A 17,210-nucleotide genomic window follows, 5' to 3' on the forward strand; every position below is an offset into this window, starting at 1 on the left:
TGCAAGCTTGAACTCACAAGCTGTGAGATAATGACCTGAGCTGAAACCAAGAATCGGATGTTTAACTGAATGAGCCACCCAAATGCCCCTATTTAAAATTTCTTTAAATGTTTATTTAGTTTTGAGTGAGAGAGAGACCGAGTGTGAGTGGGGGAGGGGCAGAGAGAGAGGGAGACACAGAATTCGAAGCAGGCTCCAGGCTCTGAGCTGTCAGTACAGAGCCTGATGCGGGGCTCAAACTCAAGAACTGCCAGCTCATGACCTGAGCCGAAGTCGAATGCTCAACCAACTGAGCCACCCAGGCACCCTTCAAGTGCCCCTATTTAATTTCATTTTTTAAATATGCTGATTGCAACCCACTATATAGATTTCAAAGCCCACTGATAAGTTATGATGTGCTGTTTGAAAAACACACTGCTCATTTTATAGATGGAGAATCTAAGGCCCAAAGAAGTGCAGTAAGTTCTCAAAGGTCCCATAGCTAGTTAGTGGCAGGGTAGGATTAGAAACTACATTTTAGGTTTCCTAGGCTAGGGCTGTTTTTAAGAGGGGTGAAGAGTGATCCCTCCTTCTCTTCATCTGCCAAAAACCCCCCACATTTTTTATGTAGAGCAAAATTATTTGATACACTCTTCATTTTGGCTAAATACTGTCATGATATCGTGCTCCCTACATGAATCATGAGCTCTGTATTTGAGTATTCCTTCTCTTTTAGCTTGGGTACCATCCAAAATCAAAGATACAATGCCACAGGGGCTTTTTTGGACCCACTGTATGATGTGGCAGTGGCACTAATGTGCAACTGTACTCCTGGTGAATACAACCACACTTCCCACTTAACAGTTTGATTCTTCACAACAAAACCTGTTGATAAATAATCAAGGTGATTCTTACCTCAGCTTGTGGGATAGTTACCTCAAGTCTTGAATTATAAAACCAATAAAATGTTTTTATCCATCCATCCATCCATCCATCCAATGTCCTACCTTCTTTGTATGTCTTATAAACAAAGATAAGCTTTATAAAAGTGACATCTTGGGACACCTGGGTGGCTCAGTTAGTTGAGTGTCCAACTTTGGCTCAGGTCATGATCTTGCAGTCTGTGAGTTTGAGCCCCGCATCGGGCTCTGTGCTGACAGCTCCGAGCCTGGAGCCTGCTTTGGATTCTGTGTCTCCCTCTCTCTATGCCCCTCCCCCGCTCATGCTCTGTTTCTCTCTCTGTCAAAAATAAATAAACATTAAAAAAATTTTTTTTAAAGTGACATCTTTTTCTTCTGAAAAAATGCATCTCTCCAAAAAGAGCAGAGTTACCTTATCAAAAGCAAAACGAGGCAGCAATTTAGAGGTGATGTATGTGTAAGGTAGATCCTGCCTTCCTCACCAGTTTGTGCATGGGATCCCATTTCTTCATGGATATCTCTTTTTTTTAAGTTTATTTATTTATTTTAAGAGAGAGAAAGAGAGCTGTGGAGGGAGGGAGGGAGGGAGGGAGGGAGAGAGAGAGAGAGAGAGAGAGAGAGAATGCCAAGCACGCTCTGCACTCAAACCCACAAACCATGAGATCATGACCAGAACTGAAACCAAGAGCTAGGCGCTTAACCCACTGAGCCACCCAGGTGCCCCTCCTCCTGGATATTTCTGAATGCATTTCAGTCAGCAGATAGCAGACAATAATTTATGCTTAAGTGAGAACAACAACAAAAATATACTTAAAAGGGCAATAAGTTTTTCAAAAGAATCACTTTAAAGGAAAACCAAAGAGTCCAATTTTGCCTTATGTTTGATTCTTACCATCATTGTGTCAGTAAGATGAAGTGACTGAATTCTGTAAGATGTGTTGTGTTTTGTGGGGCCAAGCTATCAATGGCCTGGTTGATTTTTCTAGCTGAAAAGTAAGGAGTACTTTCATTTAATACTCATTTACCAATAGTCTCTTGCCAAACAGACTGGTTATCCCTTTGCTGACTTGCCCTACAATGGGTCAGGTGCAGCCTCCTATGCTACACCACCACCAGTACTAGTCAGTTAAATAGAATCTTAGAAAGTCATAAAGTCTAGCTGAATGATAACCCTTCGGCTAAGAGTCTATATGGTAAGTCTAAAATGATAAAGGGCGTCAAAGTTTTTACTGGTCTGTAGAGAAAGGATGCATGTCTTTCACATTACTTGACCACCCAGCATTGCTAGGATTTGACTTGCTGAATACATTCAAGAAACCTTTCAGTTTGGGACATGAAAATCCCCCATGGAAATAATGAGGAATGATGTCCAGTTCTCTATTTTCAAAGCTCTTCATTGTCAGAAAAGCAGGGCACTGGGAGGAAGAGAAATGAAGATGGGGTGGGGTCCATGCATGGGTGGGCAGAGGCTGGAAAGGCAAGAACACTAAGTGGACCCAGGAGGAAGGAGGTGAAGGCACATTTTAGGCTGAGTTTTGTTGTCCTGAATTCCTCCTGCCTTCCTAGGTTCTGCTTATCTACCTGCCATCTACCATGCCCCTCTTCACTTTTTTTTTAAACCCTTCCTTTGTCAACCAAACCCATGAGTCCTACATGTTGTGGCTAGACCAAACTTTATCTCCCTACCCTGCACCATGTTTTTCTGCTACCGTTTATTTCATCACTCACACTTACAAACTGGAAGGTATTTTTAACTCTGACTCTCTCTCTCTCCCCCCAGCCCCACCCCACACTCAGTTGCTTGCCAAATCCTTTTAGTGAATTTCTCCCTTCCCCCTTTCCACTTATATCTTATTTCTATCAAGGCTCAGCTCTGATACCACCTTTTCTAGGTTGTGCAAGGCCCATTCACCCCCAGTTGGAATTAATCGTTTCTTGCCTTCCACATTGCTTTCTTTAAAATTTTTTTTAATCTTTATTTGTTTTTGAGAGACAGAGAGAGACAGGATGTGAGTGGGGGAGGAACAGAGAGAGAGGGAGACAGAGAATATGAAGCAGGCTCCAGGCTCTGAGCTATCAGTACAGAGTATGTCCCAGGGCTCAAACTCACGAACTGCAAGTTCATGACCTGAGCCGAAGTTGGATGCTTAACCAACTGAGCCACTCAGGTGCCCCTCACATCGCTTTCTTTTTAAAACTGAACTAGAATTGACATACAATAATATATTAGTTTCAGGTATACAACATAGTATTTTGACATTTTTATATGTTATGAAATAATCACCTTGGTAGGGCTAGTTACCATCTGTCATTATACAAAATTATTACAATATTATTGACAACATTCCCTATGTTGTACAACTGCCTTCCCTTATTATAATACTTATTGCTATTAGTTGTTTTCAGACCTGTCCTCTCCACTAGATTAAAAGCTTTTGGAGGATGGATGCTACGTCTCAGTGATGTTTTATCCATTGTGTGCATAGTAGGTACTCAGTAAAAGTTTATGGGATGAATATGTTAATGAATATTCGACCCTTACCATACCTGTTTTCCATGGATATTTTCTTGTTTTTGAAGCTGTTACTTGATACTATGTTAAATGTGCATGTATTGCTGAGAAGGCTGTCCTGGAATCAGCAGTATCCTGGCATGCCTTTAGAATCAGGTGGCCTACAAGGAAGACATGCTGTGGTATCTCAGGCCCCTTCTGGCCCTGAGATTCTGTGACAGATTTCACTTAAGAGAATTTGTGTTGTTTGTGGGACACAAGCCTCACAGAATCTGGGAACCTTCAGGTACAAGTGTCTCTGTTAAGCCCTATCAGAAAATGTGTTGTTCAAAGCCATTTTTTCATTTGCTTGCAATTTTATAAAAACCAACCTTTAAAAATACAGTCAATGACTGGAAAAAAATATTAAAGTAAGATATCGCAGAAATGGCAGAGTGAGGACCTCTGAAAATTCTATTTATAAGAGCAATGAAAAACACTGGCAGAAATGGTCAGAGTCAACCTTTTCAGAACCGTGGAAGTTAGCCACAGAAAGCCTTTCCCCAGAGGCTTTTATGGAAAACTGTTAGAGGTGCAGCCACTAGGAAAAACAGTATGAAGGTTCCTCACAAAATTGAAAATAGAAATATCATATGATCCAGTAATACCACTTCTGGGTATTTACCTGAAGAAAACACAAACAGTGTTTAGAAAGATATATGCACCCCAATGTTTATTATAGCACTATTTACAGTAGCCAAGATATGGAAGCAACCTAGCTGACCATCAATAGATGAAAAGGTAAAGAAGATGAGAGATATACTCACACACACACACACACACACACACACACTGGAATATTACTCAGCCATAAAAATGAACAAAATCTTACCACTCGTGACAACGTGGAGGGATCTAGAGGGTATTATTTTTTTAATGTTTATTTTTGAGAGAGAGAGAGAGACAGACAGACAGACAGACAGAGCATGAGCAGGGGAGGGGCAGATAGAGAGGGAGACACAGAATTCGAAGCAGGTTCCAGGCTCTGAGCTGTCAGCACAGAGCCCAGTGCGGGGCTCGAACTCATGGACTGCGAGATCAATGACTTCAGCTGAAGTCAGATGATCAACCGATTGAGCCACCCAGGCATCCCTAGAAGGTATTATGTTAAGTGAAATAAGTCATCCAGAAAAAGACAGATACCATATGATTTCACTTATATGTGGAATCTAAAAAACAAAACAAGTGAACAAATCAGAAACAGACTTAAAAATACAGAGAACAAGCTGGTGGTTGCCAGAGGGGAAAAGGGTGAGGGATGGGCAAAATAGGTGAAGGGGATTAAGAAGGTACAAACTTCCAGCTATAAAATAAATAAGTCATGGGGACTGAAAGTACAGCATAGGGAATGTAGTCACTAATATTGTAATAATTTTATATGGTGCCAGATGGTGACTACACTGATTGTAGTGACCATTGAGTAACATATAAGTTGTCAAATCGCTATGTTGTACACCTAGAATTAAGATAATATTGTATGTCAGCTACACTTCAATTAAAAATAAAATAATTTAAAAAAGAAAACCATTAGAGGCAACTGATTAACTTCATAGATGCCTGATGCAGTAGATCAGGCCTGATCATAGATGCCTGATGCAGAAAGCTTAAAAGAAAAACCTAGGGAGTAACATGTCCATTGGAGCTTGAAAAGTTCGGGCATATCCCTGGGAATCTAGAAGACTATATGCATGCTCAGGACTGTGTGCATTCCCAGTGTTGTGTGCATGCTCAGGAAAGAGCTGACAGGGTTCTAAGCTTTTGCTCTGGCTGATCTCAAGCTCTGCACAAGGGAAGACTAAGGCAGAGTTATCAGCCACCTGGCTGAATGTTGAAGGCATGTCCCAACATGTACACATAGCCTCTTGGCCAAGACTAGGAGACTTGCTGGTTCCAAGAGTTTAAGGAAGTCTTTGTTCAGTTATTAGCTGACCACTAAGCCAACCTAGCAGAGACTTCAGTGCAATAATTATTATTAAAGTAAAATGGAACAGAGTGAAGCCTGTTGTTCATCAGACCTTGTAGAAGCTAATTCTTGGTCTGCCCAGCTGTGGTCTTTGTAGCTCTGCCTGTATAGCTCCTATCTCTTTAAACAGGATGAAAGGGGCAGTAAACTCATATGGGGCTGATGTTTGTTCATTTAAGGCAAGATAAAAGTAGTTTATGAATTTTTTTAAAGGATTGTGTTAGTCAGAAGTGATTCTGTTGGAAATGCGATTTCACTTCTGCACCTCAATGATGCCCCAGTTTGCTTCTTCATGACTCTGAGTTCTCCTTGTGGAAGACCTATTCCTCTTTCCTCCCTGGATCCTCTTGTATACACTCTCCCCATGTTACTGCTCTTCACTTCTGTTCTGGCTTTCATTTGTTTCATCCATGTAGCTTCAACTGGGGCTGGCTGTAGCCCTGCATTCTTGGAGTCCATCTTCTAAGAGGAGAATTGGGAAGAACAGAGACCATCTTGACCTTCTTTCTGGCCTGAGAAAGGCTGAAGAGCAAGAGGAAAATTCTTTGGATACCATTTTGGTCAGGGCCATCCCAAATGAAGCAGTGGAGTTCTCACAGGCTTTAAGGGGCTGTACTAATTTGACCAGCTGGCCAGGGTTGGCGATAGAGAAATGGTTTTTCTTGGCCAGTACTAAAAAAAAGACCCAAAGCTTATATGCATACATGCTGTACATTCACCCAATGCACCCTTCCTCACCCCTACCAGGGGAATGCCAGGCAGGCTGCCCCTTTCCCACGCCCCTCTCAAGCCCCTCATTTTCTGACTCTGTTTCTAGGCTCCACTGGATGTTCATTTTAACCTGATTTCTTCTGCATGTGAGGGGTAGAGAGTAGGGTGGGAAGGTACACAGTGTGACTTACACCACCTCAGTCCACCACCTCCTGGGGATGGCCTGACCTGGGTGGTCATTTTTAGCCTGGTATTTCCTGGGCTTAGGCCAGGGGCTGAGGCCAGTGACAGAGAAGCTAAGAGGGCACAGGTTCTCTGGCAGATTCAGCAGTGATGAGTTTTCACCGGGGAACAAAATGGCTGTCTCATTTCTAACCTCTTTAGGTTTGAAAGACTGCCGAGTCTATAACCTTAATGATTAAAACATCCTGAGGAGAAAAGCTACTTAAATCCCTGAAAGATTGGACTTCTGTAATACATCTCAAGAAATGCAGTATTTCTTGAACTACTGGGTAGCTGTGTTTCTAAAATTATAACTTCACACAAATTATAACTTCAGTTTATACAAATGATACACAGCATAATGTCATCCTCCAACCAAGCAGTGAGAGCAGGTTAACCTGTTTTCATGATCAAAGAGGACTCATTTATATTTAGGAACATTTATTTCTATGAAAACAGCATGCTCCTGCCTTAGAAAACAAAGCCAAAAGAGAACAATTTGTCCTTTCAAGTGAGTTAAACATATCTCACAATGCCATTTTTACAGGAAAATTATTCCCTTAGGGCTTTCGGGCACTGCTGTGGGAGAGTCCCTGCAGGTGCTTGTACCTACTCTCTCTGAGCTCCCTTCCCCATAGGGGCTGGGGAGCCTCCCAGAGCTCAGGTGAGAAGGCATGTGTTGGATGTATTAGCTTTGAACTTGAAGTGTGTTTTCTCATAGACACAGCACCATATACACGATGAAATATACTATCAATTTGATTTCCTGGTTGCAGGTTAAAATAGGTTTTTGTGGGTTATCTTGGAAACTTGTTTACCACTTATGATATTATTTCTCTCATGAAGTCACTTAAAGAGAACTTTTGAGATTAGGACCCTCTCATAAGTCAGTCTTAACTCTTTGAGCAGACTCTTTCCCCACAGGTGGTACAAAAGTGAATTTTACCTCATCTCACATTACATGGTTCTAAGTTCTGAGAGTCTGGCCTGTGAACTTACAAGGTTTAATTATATGTTATTCAGTTACTTTATCTTGAGAGATAAGCATGGTCATTTGTGAATCCCAAGAACAAGTTATAGTTACCGTCAGCTTCAAGATTCTTCTTTGCAGAAGTCATATGTGAATAAGATGGCAAACAAAAGTACTGTTAAAACCGCTGGTCTTCCAGCTAAAATACTACATTTTCACAGTTTTGTAATCTTTGGAGTTTGTCATAGCCCCTTCCAATGCCTCCAGCCACTAGAAACCTCATAATATTCCCTGTAATGTGGGCAGGAGTTGGATATGCAAGTATTAGGTATTATTGTATCACCTTGATCCACTTTTGCTTGGAGAAGCTAGATAAGTGGCTGTTTACAAAGAATACTCCATGACGAAAAGGGTTTGAAATGAGCCTGAACTAAATATTTGGAGATGGTGCCAAATGGGACCATGAGAAAAGGAAGGTGAAAATAGGTGGTCAAAAGTAAATCCCTCTACTAAAGGATTTGAGGCTTTGTGAGTATCTTTGTTCCTCCAAGACAAGGATTTGCCTCCATTCGATTCAAGCCAATGATCTTTCACCTTCAGGACAAAGGTAATAACCAGTAAAACCACAGAAGCAAACCCCCTCTGTTACATTTTGCTAAATTTCTTTCCTTTTCTTTCAGTTTTATCCAAATATGAAAACCAGATTACTATTTTTGCTGACTACCTAGAAGAATTTCCAGATACGGATGAGCTGGTATGGATCTTGGGGAAACAGCATCTCCTTAAAACGGGTAAGGTTTGGTAGCATTTGTCTGTGAGAACCTAAATGAGGTGGGTGCCTGAGGTTAAGGTCCTATCCATTTTTCCTTGTGGGGTTGGTGGAGTGTGATTTTGGTAACTGTTCATGCCACTTGTAGGCGGACATACCTTGCAGCCAGAGGAGGTCAAGCCACAGACTCCTTGCTTGCACAGGTCCCTTCCGAGGCCCTGAGAGTCCCTAGCAGCATGTTCACATGATCATAGGTGTTTGTGCAATTTGAAAGGGTCATATATATATTTTTATTCTTTTCTTTAAAGGAGCACCCCTGAATTCCATAAGCCTTGACTTTCAAAAACCATGGACCCACTCGTGGTATCACCAACCAGTTTTAGACTGTAATGCCTGGGCTACATACTTCTCATTCCCCTTGTGTCCTTTTCTATCTAGATGAAAGACGCTGCCACCCAGGGGACCTCTAATCAGCCCAGGGCTGTCAGAAACCACATCAGACACTAAGAAGTCTTGTAGGGGTAAATCTTTTGCTGACTGTAGCACCGTCTCAGTTTATTCTGATTTTGTATAGAACTTTTAGCCACAGCAGCTAGATGGAAAAGAGGCTTGAATATTTCTTCCTTACCCTTATATACTTACAGATTGGGGAAGACCTTTTGTTTTTTATTTAAAAAGTTTTTTAATGTTTATTTATTTTTGAGAGAGAGACAGAACATGAGTGGAAGAGGGGCAGAAAGAGAGGGAGACACAGAATCCAAAGCAGGCTCCAGGCTCTGAGCTGCCAGCACAGATCCTGACACGAGGCTCGAACTCAAGAACCACAAGATCATGACGTGAGGTGAAGTCGGACGCTCAATCGACTGAGCCACCCAGACACCCCAGGGAAGATCTTTTAACCTAAAACTGCCAACAGCCCAGCACCCTGATAAAGCCTGAGCTTGGAGAGAGTCAGCTGTCTGTCTGTCTGAGGAGAGATGCTCTTTGAAGGCCCTAGCATAGAGGAAGAAATAGGAAGGACCTGATCACAAGGCAGGAGGGGAAGTTAGCATCTTCTGGCTCCACCCCGTGTCTGGCTTCATCCTCTGGATTGGAGAATCCTGAACAGTGGAGAGAGTTGAGGGTTAGCAGTTCGGAGACCTTTTGTATACAGACTCTTCCCCTACCTTAGATAAGTCACTTTCTCTTTCTGGATCTTAACTTCTTTCTCAGGTACTTAAAATGAGGAATACTGGAAAGGATCTCTTCTAGTTCTGTATTCCATGATAACAGGAGTCCCCAGCTTGTCAAATATGGCCATATCCAAATGTTAAGTTGGGAAATACCTTTCAAAGTGCACTTATGGTTAAAGTGTCCATACAACTACCCCCAGCCTTTCTAGCATAGAGGAAAGCTGAAAGGCCTAGAGAATATCGGAGGAAGGAGTGAGTGGTGTGAACATTTGAGAGGGGAAGTATATAAAAACAGCTAACATGTATCATAGGCTTACCGCCTACTGTACCATCTAAACACTTTCCATGCATTATCTTGCAGAATACTCACAACTCTATGATGTAGGTGCTCTTATTCTCCCTATTTTAAGGATAAGAAAACTGAAGCTCAGAGAGATTATGTGACAAGGCCACACAGTTGGCAAGGAACAGAGTCAGGGCTCCAACCCAGGCAGAATATGACTCCAGAAGTTTTACTCTTAACCAGTGTACATCTGCTGCCCATAATGCGGTAGGCACTGGGGACGTGAAGGGCAGGGAGAATTCAGACCACTCAACTTTCTGGTTTGTTCAAAGGAAAGGCAGGAGAGAAAACAGAAATTATTGGCTAAAATCAAATTTTCTTTTCTTCTCTTAAAGTGCAATGGCTCTAACTTCTATACAGATGGACACGTGAAAGCCGCTGTATATGTGGTCATTGAAGTAAATTTATGTCATAAGATGCACAAAATGCTTTGAATAAAGACACCAAAGTGTTGGTGTCTAATTTATCCATTAGATTACAAATGCCAGCTGCACTGGGTGGTGTTGTATATTTTTACACACTTAATTTACTTATTGTGGATCTTCCTTTTTAGTTAAACATACATGCATGCACACGTACACGTGTACACCCCCCACACCCCCACACATACACACCCCTAGTTTTAGATAATGGACACTGGGTACTGATGAGAGATCCAACCAACTATCATCATTTCAGGCAGGGGCTGGTTGCCTTGTTAGTGGGTTATCCTTGCTTTTCTTACCCTTTGTCTTTTGGCCACTGACCCCAGTGTTAGTACCTGCCAGCGCCATGGAGCTCAGTGAGTAGGAGACAGGAACCACCTGGCCAGTAGTACTGGTCAAAACATAGGTGAAAGGGAATGCTGAAATTACTTGGCTAAGGTGATATTGGGTTTTCTATGAACTTCCCTAGCCCCATAACAATGGAATTGACTGGTTTATTTGAAAATGAGTTTCCTGCTGGCTCAGAAATCAAAGGCAGATATCTTTAGATGGGATGTGGTGATTTAATTTTAATTTCACATTTAATTTCAGAAAAATCTAAGCTGTTGTCTGATATAAGTGCTCGTCTGTGGTTTACATACAGAAGGAAATTTTCACCAATTGGTAGGTATATCATTTGTTGTACTTCACTTTCTTCCTTGTAGATAGCTTGCCTGAGGTGATCAGTGACATCCCAGAAACCTCAGAATTAACAGCTCACTGTGGTGAAGAATTTGCTTTAGGGGAATACTTAAATCTTATACTTTATTCAAAAGTTTCATTGCCCAAGTACTGCATCATGTATGGTTCCTTGGTGTGAATATGTAATTGCCAGGATATTTATGAGTCCACCTCCAAGTGTTCAGGCACCAGGTAGTATTAGTTGTTTTCCAGGAGCAAGCAGAAAGTCAAACTTCTAGTCTGGGTAATATTTATTAACTCATAATCCACTGCTTTGTGGAGTTACTTGATTATTAAAGACAGTTATGCCTTGAATGAAAGAAAATAATTCCTATGATTTCCACCCCCTATGATATTAAAGCACCATACCATTGGAAGATGAACTATGATAGATTTCCTTGGAACTAATTATCAGCTGTTAGGTTACCACCTGCTGTCTAGGAAAAAAAAAGGTCAATAAGCTAAGTGAATTGTCTCCCTTTAGAGAAAATCTGTAAAATGTTTGCAAGTAAGGTGGCCTATTCCTAGTATCATGGCCCTGTAGGAAAAAGAATGTCAAATCCAAGTGGTGGAAGTTATTTTCCTAAGAGAAAACCTGTCTGATTGATTTTGATGCAGGACTAGACATAATAACTAGAATGAAATCCTACTTTCTGATCAGTGCCCAAAACAAAGTCCACATGGACATTTTTTGCTTTCCATAGGAAGTACCCAAGCAGTAAAATGCACAAAGGAAAAATCTTTAGTACCCAGTGATTTTATTTATTTATTTATTTATTTATTTATTTAAGTAATTAATTATATTTTAGAGAGAGAGTACATGCACCAGCTGGAAAGAGGAGCAGAGAGAGAGAGAGAGAGTAAGAGAGAGAGAAACTTAAGCAGGCTCCACACTCAGCACAGAGCCCGACACAGGGCTCGATCCCATGACCCTGGGATTATGACCTGAGCCGAAATCAAGAGTTGGATGCTCAATGGACTGAGCCACCCAGGCACCCCTAGTACCCAGTGATTTTAAACTGGTAACTTTCTCTAGGTGAAGAGATCTTTACAAGGCTTAAAAACATTTGCAATTCAACTCTGACAATGTTTTTTTTTTTTAAGTTTTAAGTAGGCTAAATGCCCAATGGGGGTTTGAACTCATGACCTTAAGATCAAGAGTTGCATGCTCTACTGACTGAGCCGGCCATGCACCCCAATTCTGACAATGTTTTGGCAATAGATGATCTCTTCTTTATCTAGTCTTCATTGCATCTCTCCTGTACTAATGTGTCCTATAATTCTTCCATTATAGCAAGAGTCAAAGGACTCTCCTTCCAGTTTATGAGTTGGCTCAACCCTCCCCATCTTTCTGTAGCAATTCTCCTTCAGTCCCCACAACAAAAGGAAAAGGGTGGCCACTGTGGCCCATTTGTCTTACATGGCTGATGACCCTCCTTAAAGTTAGTTTTGTGAGATCATGCTTATAAGCATAGTTTTCCACTCCCATGTTGAGGACAGAGAGCAATGAAAGCAGAATGTCTCCTCTGCCATCCAAGTTATCTGATTTCACTGGTACCTTGAAAAAGGATATTGAGCTCACCCTGGCCACATACATGGGATTTTCGTTACATCAAGTGTTCTTAAAGTGGAACCTGTTGTCTTCTTTCATTTATTAACTGGTTTTATGCCTTTTAAAGATGTAGCACATTTCCAATTTATTAGTAGCATTTTCAATTATGGCCATGCTCATAACACCAGATATTTACATCATCCTGAGTGAGTTTGTAGAACACTTGCACAGATATTTTTTCATCTAGTTCTTACAATATCCACTAACAGTCAGGGTGTGTGCTGTTGTTCCCAGTCTATAGTTGAGTCTTGGATCAGGTAACTAGAGACCATTCTTCTGATGCCTAATCTGGGACTCTTTCCTCTATTTTACATTGTCCTTCTTGCTGTTGAGATCTTCTAATGTATATTTAGAACAGTCAAGAGCCTCCCAGATCTCTTTGACCATGTTGATGATTGCCTTTGGTAGCATTTATTCCTTAACTAAGGTAAGACTGGCTTCCCTGAGAAGTGAGCTGTGCAAAAAGCCAGGTTTGGTTAGGCAGATAATGACATGGCATGGGCCCAGTGTTGGTAGTCATACCTGGCAGTCATCTACAAAAATTGCATGCATACCTAGAAGTCCCCAAGGAGAAAACCTAAGGGGCAGGTTTTGTTCATTTGCTTGTTTTGTCTTTGGTCATAGAAACTGTTTTGGCTAACTCAGTGTTATCTCTGCAAGTTCCACCCTATAACAAGCCCTGTTTGATATTCAGCTGTATCTCTTGTCTCTTTTCAGAGTCTGTGTTTCTGTCTGTCTTGTATGATTCCCACATTTGCCAATGTTTCAGGAAACGGCAATCCAAGGAACCCATAGTCATTCCCATCCATTTTGCCAACAGGGGGAACTGGCCCTTCATCAGATGCCGGCTGGGGATGCATGCTCCGCTGTGGACAGATGATGCTGGCTCAAGCTCTTATCTGCAGACACTTGGGCAGGGGTGAGTTAAATTCGTTCTGCCTCAGAGACCTCTGCAGTAGCACTTCCTGCTGGTACTTTAGCATTGGTGCCGAGCTTCAGGAGCATTCAGTAACAGAGCCGAAGGTCCTAAAATGCTATCTGCCAGCTCAAGTGATGGGGCCGAAAAGTCAATAAAGCCTCCCAGGAGAAGGAAACAGCCGGCATTTCCTTGTGATTCACAAAGCTAGAGAGTTATTTTCCTGGGACAGAACTGAACATTGAGGCAGGTGTGTCATTAGAGTTTCTATCTTCGCTGTTGTTCGAGTGAGTCCTTAAACAGGTCAGATAACAAAGGGAACAGGAAGAAGGGTGTGGTGGTAAATCTGTTTCTTGACCTCATTGAAAAAGTCTGCCTGGTGAGGATGTAAGTGACCTAAAGGAAGTGCCTAATGAGGGAGCTCGTGCTGTTTTGGTTTGGGTTCACTGAGAATATCCACTTGACAATGAAGGAATCCTTAATTTAGCTTTCTTAGGAAGCCACTTCATTAAGAAACTTCTGGTATGCTTGGAACCCTTGAGTCTCCTGCTTTCTTAAGGTCTGTGCGTGCTTCCCTGTGGGCATCTGTAGGATGACCTTGGCTGGATGCCAGTTCAGGCACTTGGGCGAAGGCCTGGTTTAACATGGAGATGAGGGAGGGAAAGGACACCTTGGATGAGATTGGCCTGCTGCATTCATTGGCTGCATGAATTCATTGGCTGAATTCATTGTTGCTCCTTGAGATTCAGAGGTATGAAAACATCACTCCTTTCCCCCCACTCTGGCAGCCTCACACACCCTGCTGCAGTTACCAGAGAGGATTGCAGAAGGGCCTGGGGAGGTTTTAGGGCTTAATGCCTTATTTTCAGAGTTTAGAGGAGCCTAAACCCACTTTTCCTGGGTAGTATCATAATTCCAGTTTTACAGATGAGGAAATTGAGGCTTAGGAAGTACAAGGACTTACCCAGAGTCAAACAGCAAGAAAGCGCGGATTTGGGAATAGAAGAAGGCAGGTCTTCTGACTCATTGTCCAGTGATTTCTCTACGGTACACATACTTCTTGGAGCAGATCCATTCTATTTAATTTCTCATTTATAAAACACAGCAAGGCGATCTTCCTGGAAGTGAATTCTGTGGGAAGCAAACGAGGAAAACATAAAACCCCAAAGTCAGTAGCCTCAGTCGTTTTTTTTTTTTTAATTTTTTTTGAACGTTTATTTATTTTTGGGACAGAGAGAGACAGAGCATGAACGGGGGAGGGGCAGAGAGAGAGGGAGACACAGAATCGGAAGCAGGCTCCAGGCTCTGAGCCATCGGCCCAGAGCCTGACGCGGGGCTCGAACTCCGGGACCGCGAGATCGTGACCTGGCTGAAGTCGGACACTTAACCGACTGCGCCACCCAGGCGCCCCTCAGTCGTTTTAATATAAAAGCAAATAGCAGGAAGAATTTGAAATAGATCTTGTAGCTAAGATATATTCAAAGATGTAATTTTGGTATTTTTTTAATGTTTATTTTTATTTTTATTTTTTTTAATGTTTATTATTTTTGAGACAGAGAGAGACAGAGCATGAATGGGGGAGGGGCAGAGAGAGAGGGAGACACAGAATCGGAAGCAGGCTCCAGGCTCTGAGCCATCAGCCCAGAGCCCGACGCGGGGCTCGAACTCACGGACCGCGAGATCATGACCTGAGCCGAAGTTGGACGCTTAACCGACTGAGCCACCCAGGCGCCCCTGTTTATTTTTATTTTTTAGAGAGAGAGAAAGAGAGAGAGAGAGAGAGAGCTGAGGGGGGGGGGAGCAGAGAGAGAGGGAGACACAGATTCCAAAGCAGGCTCCAGGCTCTGAGCTGTCAGCACAGAGCCCGATGCAGGGCTCAAACCCATGGACTACAAGATGATGACCTGAGCCAAAGTTGGACGTTCAACTGACTGAACCTCCCAGGCGCCCCTTGAAGATGTAGTTTCGTAAAGAAGTATTTTGGAGGGCTTCCTATTCAGTTACTCCATAATTAAGTATTCACTCACTCATCGCTATCATCAGTCAACATTTAGCAGTACTTAGCAGCCAGCTACTCAGGATTTCCCCAGACTTGGACAATTCAGTAGCAAATGAAAACAAAAACAAAAACAACCTGGATGTGGTTCACCCTCTGAAGACTATGATAGCCACAAAGTTTAAAAGTTTGATTTCAGATCCACTGGAAGCAAAGAGAACAGAAGACTCTGGAGGTAATGGCCTTTGGCTTCAAGTATACTTCAGCTGTGAGGTTAAAATCTCCCTCGAACCTTTGGGAGAGAAATTTGTGTCTTGGAAGCAAACGGAGCCCCGGAGGTCTGTCCCATTACACAGAGTTCCTAAAGCTGAGGGAAGGGGAGAAGCGCATCCCCTCCACAGTGGCGATTATGGAGAATTTTTGTGGGTGTCCTTCGGGAGGGATAAATAGCCCCTGCAGCATTTGGGGGCGCCATGCCTAAGGCACAGATAGGATTCCTAGAGATGTCGTTATTTTGGCTTTGGTCATAAAGAAACCTTGAGCGCTTGATAGCAAAGGTATGTGTTTTTCCAAAGGTCAGTGTGGACGTTTTCAAGGTTGTGTAAAAATGGCAGCATGCAATTGTTTTTTAAACCCTTAGTTGTAAGTTGTGTATATTCCCCTGTGCACTGTCATGTGTGAGAAGAGCAGTACCCCCCACTCTTTTGGCAATTGAGACACTTTTGGCAATGTGGCCAAAATATAGGGACCAAAGCTATTGCTGTCTGTGTAGAGATGAGACACTGTGGCATCAGAGTGATCTAAGGATATACTGCTGGGTTTTTGGTGAGCTCCTTCTCGCTGAGGAGCTGACCAGAAAGGCCTTGCCTGACATTGTTGTCATGTAATATTTATCTAGCTCAAGCCCTTGGGCTAAGTCAATTCCTTGGTTAAAGTCTTGTTTTCCTTTTACTTTACACCCACTGAGACTTTGAAAGTAATGTCTCCAGATGCCGTTGTTGTCAATATTGGAGTTCCTTAGGAATGTTCTAACTTGATCCTCCTGCCTTCCAGATGCAACTCGTGTGTTTTCCCTCTAACCCTGTGGTTACAGTAAGAGTGCAGAGAGGTAAATAAACAGTTGTAAAAATGATTTTAATTCATTTTTTTTCCTAAAAAGACTGGAACTGGGAGAAACAAAAAGAACAACCCAAAGAATACCAACGGATCCTACAGTGCTTCTTAGATAGAAAGGATTGTTGCTACTCTATCCATCAAATGGGTAAGGTTACATCAGTAGTTTTATGGCAATGTCTGTACCTACTGCTTTCACCCCCTGCCTTATATGTGGCTCTGCTAAGTTGTCCATCTGCTTAATTATTTATGAAAAAAATAGGAGTTTGTGGTGTGCTAGAAGAACTTTTGCTAACATCTTTTTTTTTCCACATAAAAACAGCACAAATGGGTGTAGGAGAAGGGAAATCAATTGGCGAATGGTTTGGACCAAATACAGTTGCACAGGTATTAAAGTAAGTAAAAGAGTCTGGCATCTGCCTTATTGTACTCTCTCCTATGCCTCCTTCTTCTGCCAACTCAGTGTCCCATCAATCTAACTATTCCTGCCATCCCACTAAGCCACCAGACATCTGCACTATTTTGCCTAGACAGTTCTTTGAAGTGTGCAAGTATGGACATCTGTTATCATATTTCAGAGTCATAGTCACTGGTGCCGGTATAGAGGGAGGCATCTCAGGACTCATTCAGTATCTGTTCCCTCTGCAGGTTGGTGTTCACCTTCCAGGGAACCATCAACCTGAGGGTCACTTTGAAGCCAAAAGGCTAAATAGTAAGTGGTGGAGGCTGAGCTAGCTTAGGAAAGACAAGGACTCCCACTCTGTATAGTATAAAAAAAACCTCATTAATTCATTCATTCATTCAAGATTTAAAATTTTTTAATGTTTG

General features: G+C 42.2%; 1 protein-coding gene across 2 annotated transcripts in view; it reads left to right on the top strand.

Annotated features, from left to right (window-relative positions):
* ATG4A (autophagy related 4A cysteine peptidase) overlaps positions 1 to 17,210 on the top strand; it is a 57,727-nt gene that overhangs the window by 27,254 nt on the left and 13,263 nt on the right. For both annotated transcript variants that reach the window (XM_047844501.1, XM_047844502.1), the window contains exons 2-6: positions 7,997 to 8,107; positions 10,617 to 10,688; positions 13,178 to 13,276; positions 16,429 to 16,530; positions 16,705 to 16,777. In XM_047844501.1, coding sequence (XP_047700457.1) covers positions 7,997 to 8,107; positions 10,617 to 10,688; positions 13,178 to 13,276; positions 16,429 to 16,530; positions 16,705 to 16,777 — 457 coding nt within the window. The remainder of the gene's footprint in view (positions 1 to 7,996; positions 8,108 to 10,616; positions 10,689 to 13,177; positions 13,277 to 16,428; positions 16,531 to 16,704; positions 16,778 to 17,210) is intronic.

The sequence above is a fragment of the Prionailurus viverrinus genome, chromosome X, assembly GCF_022837055.1.
Source record: "Prionailurus viverrinus isolate Anna chromosome X, UM_Priviv_1.0, whole genome shotgun sequence".
Lineage (NCBI taxonomy): Eukaryota > Metazoa > Chordata > Mammalia > Carnivora > Felidae > Prionailurus > Prionailurus viverrinus.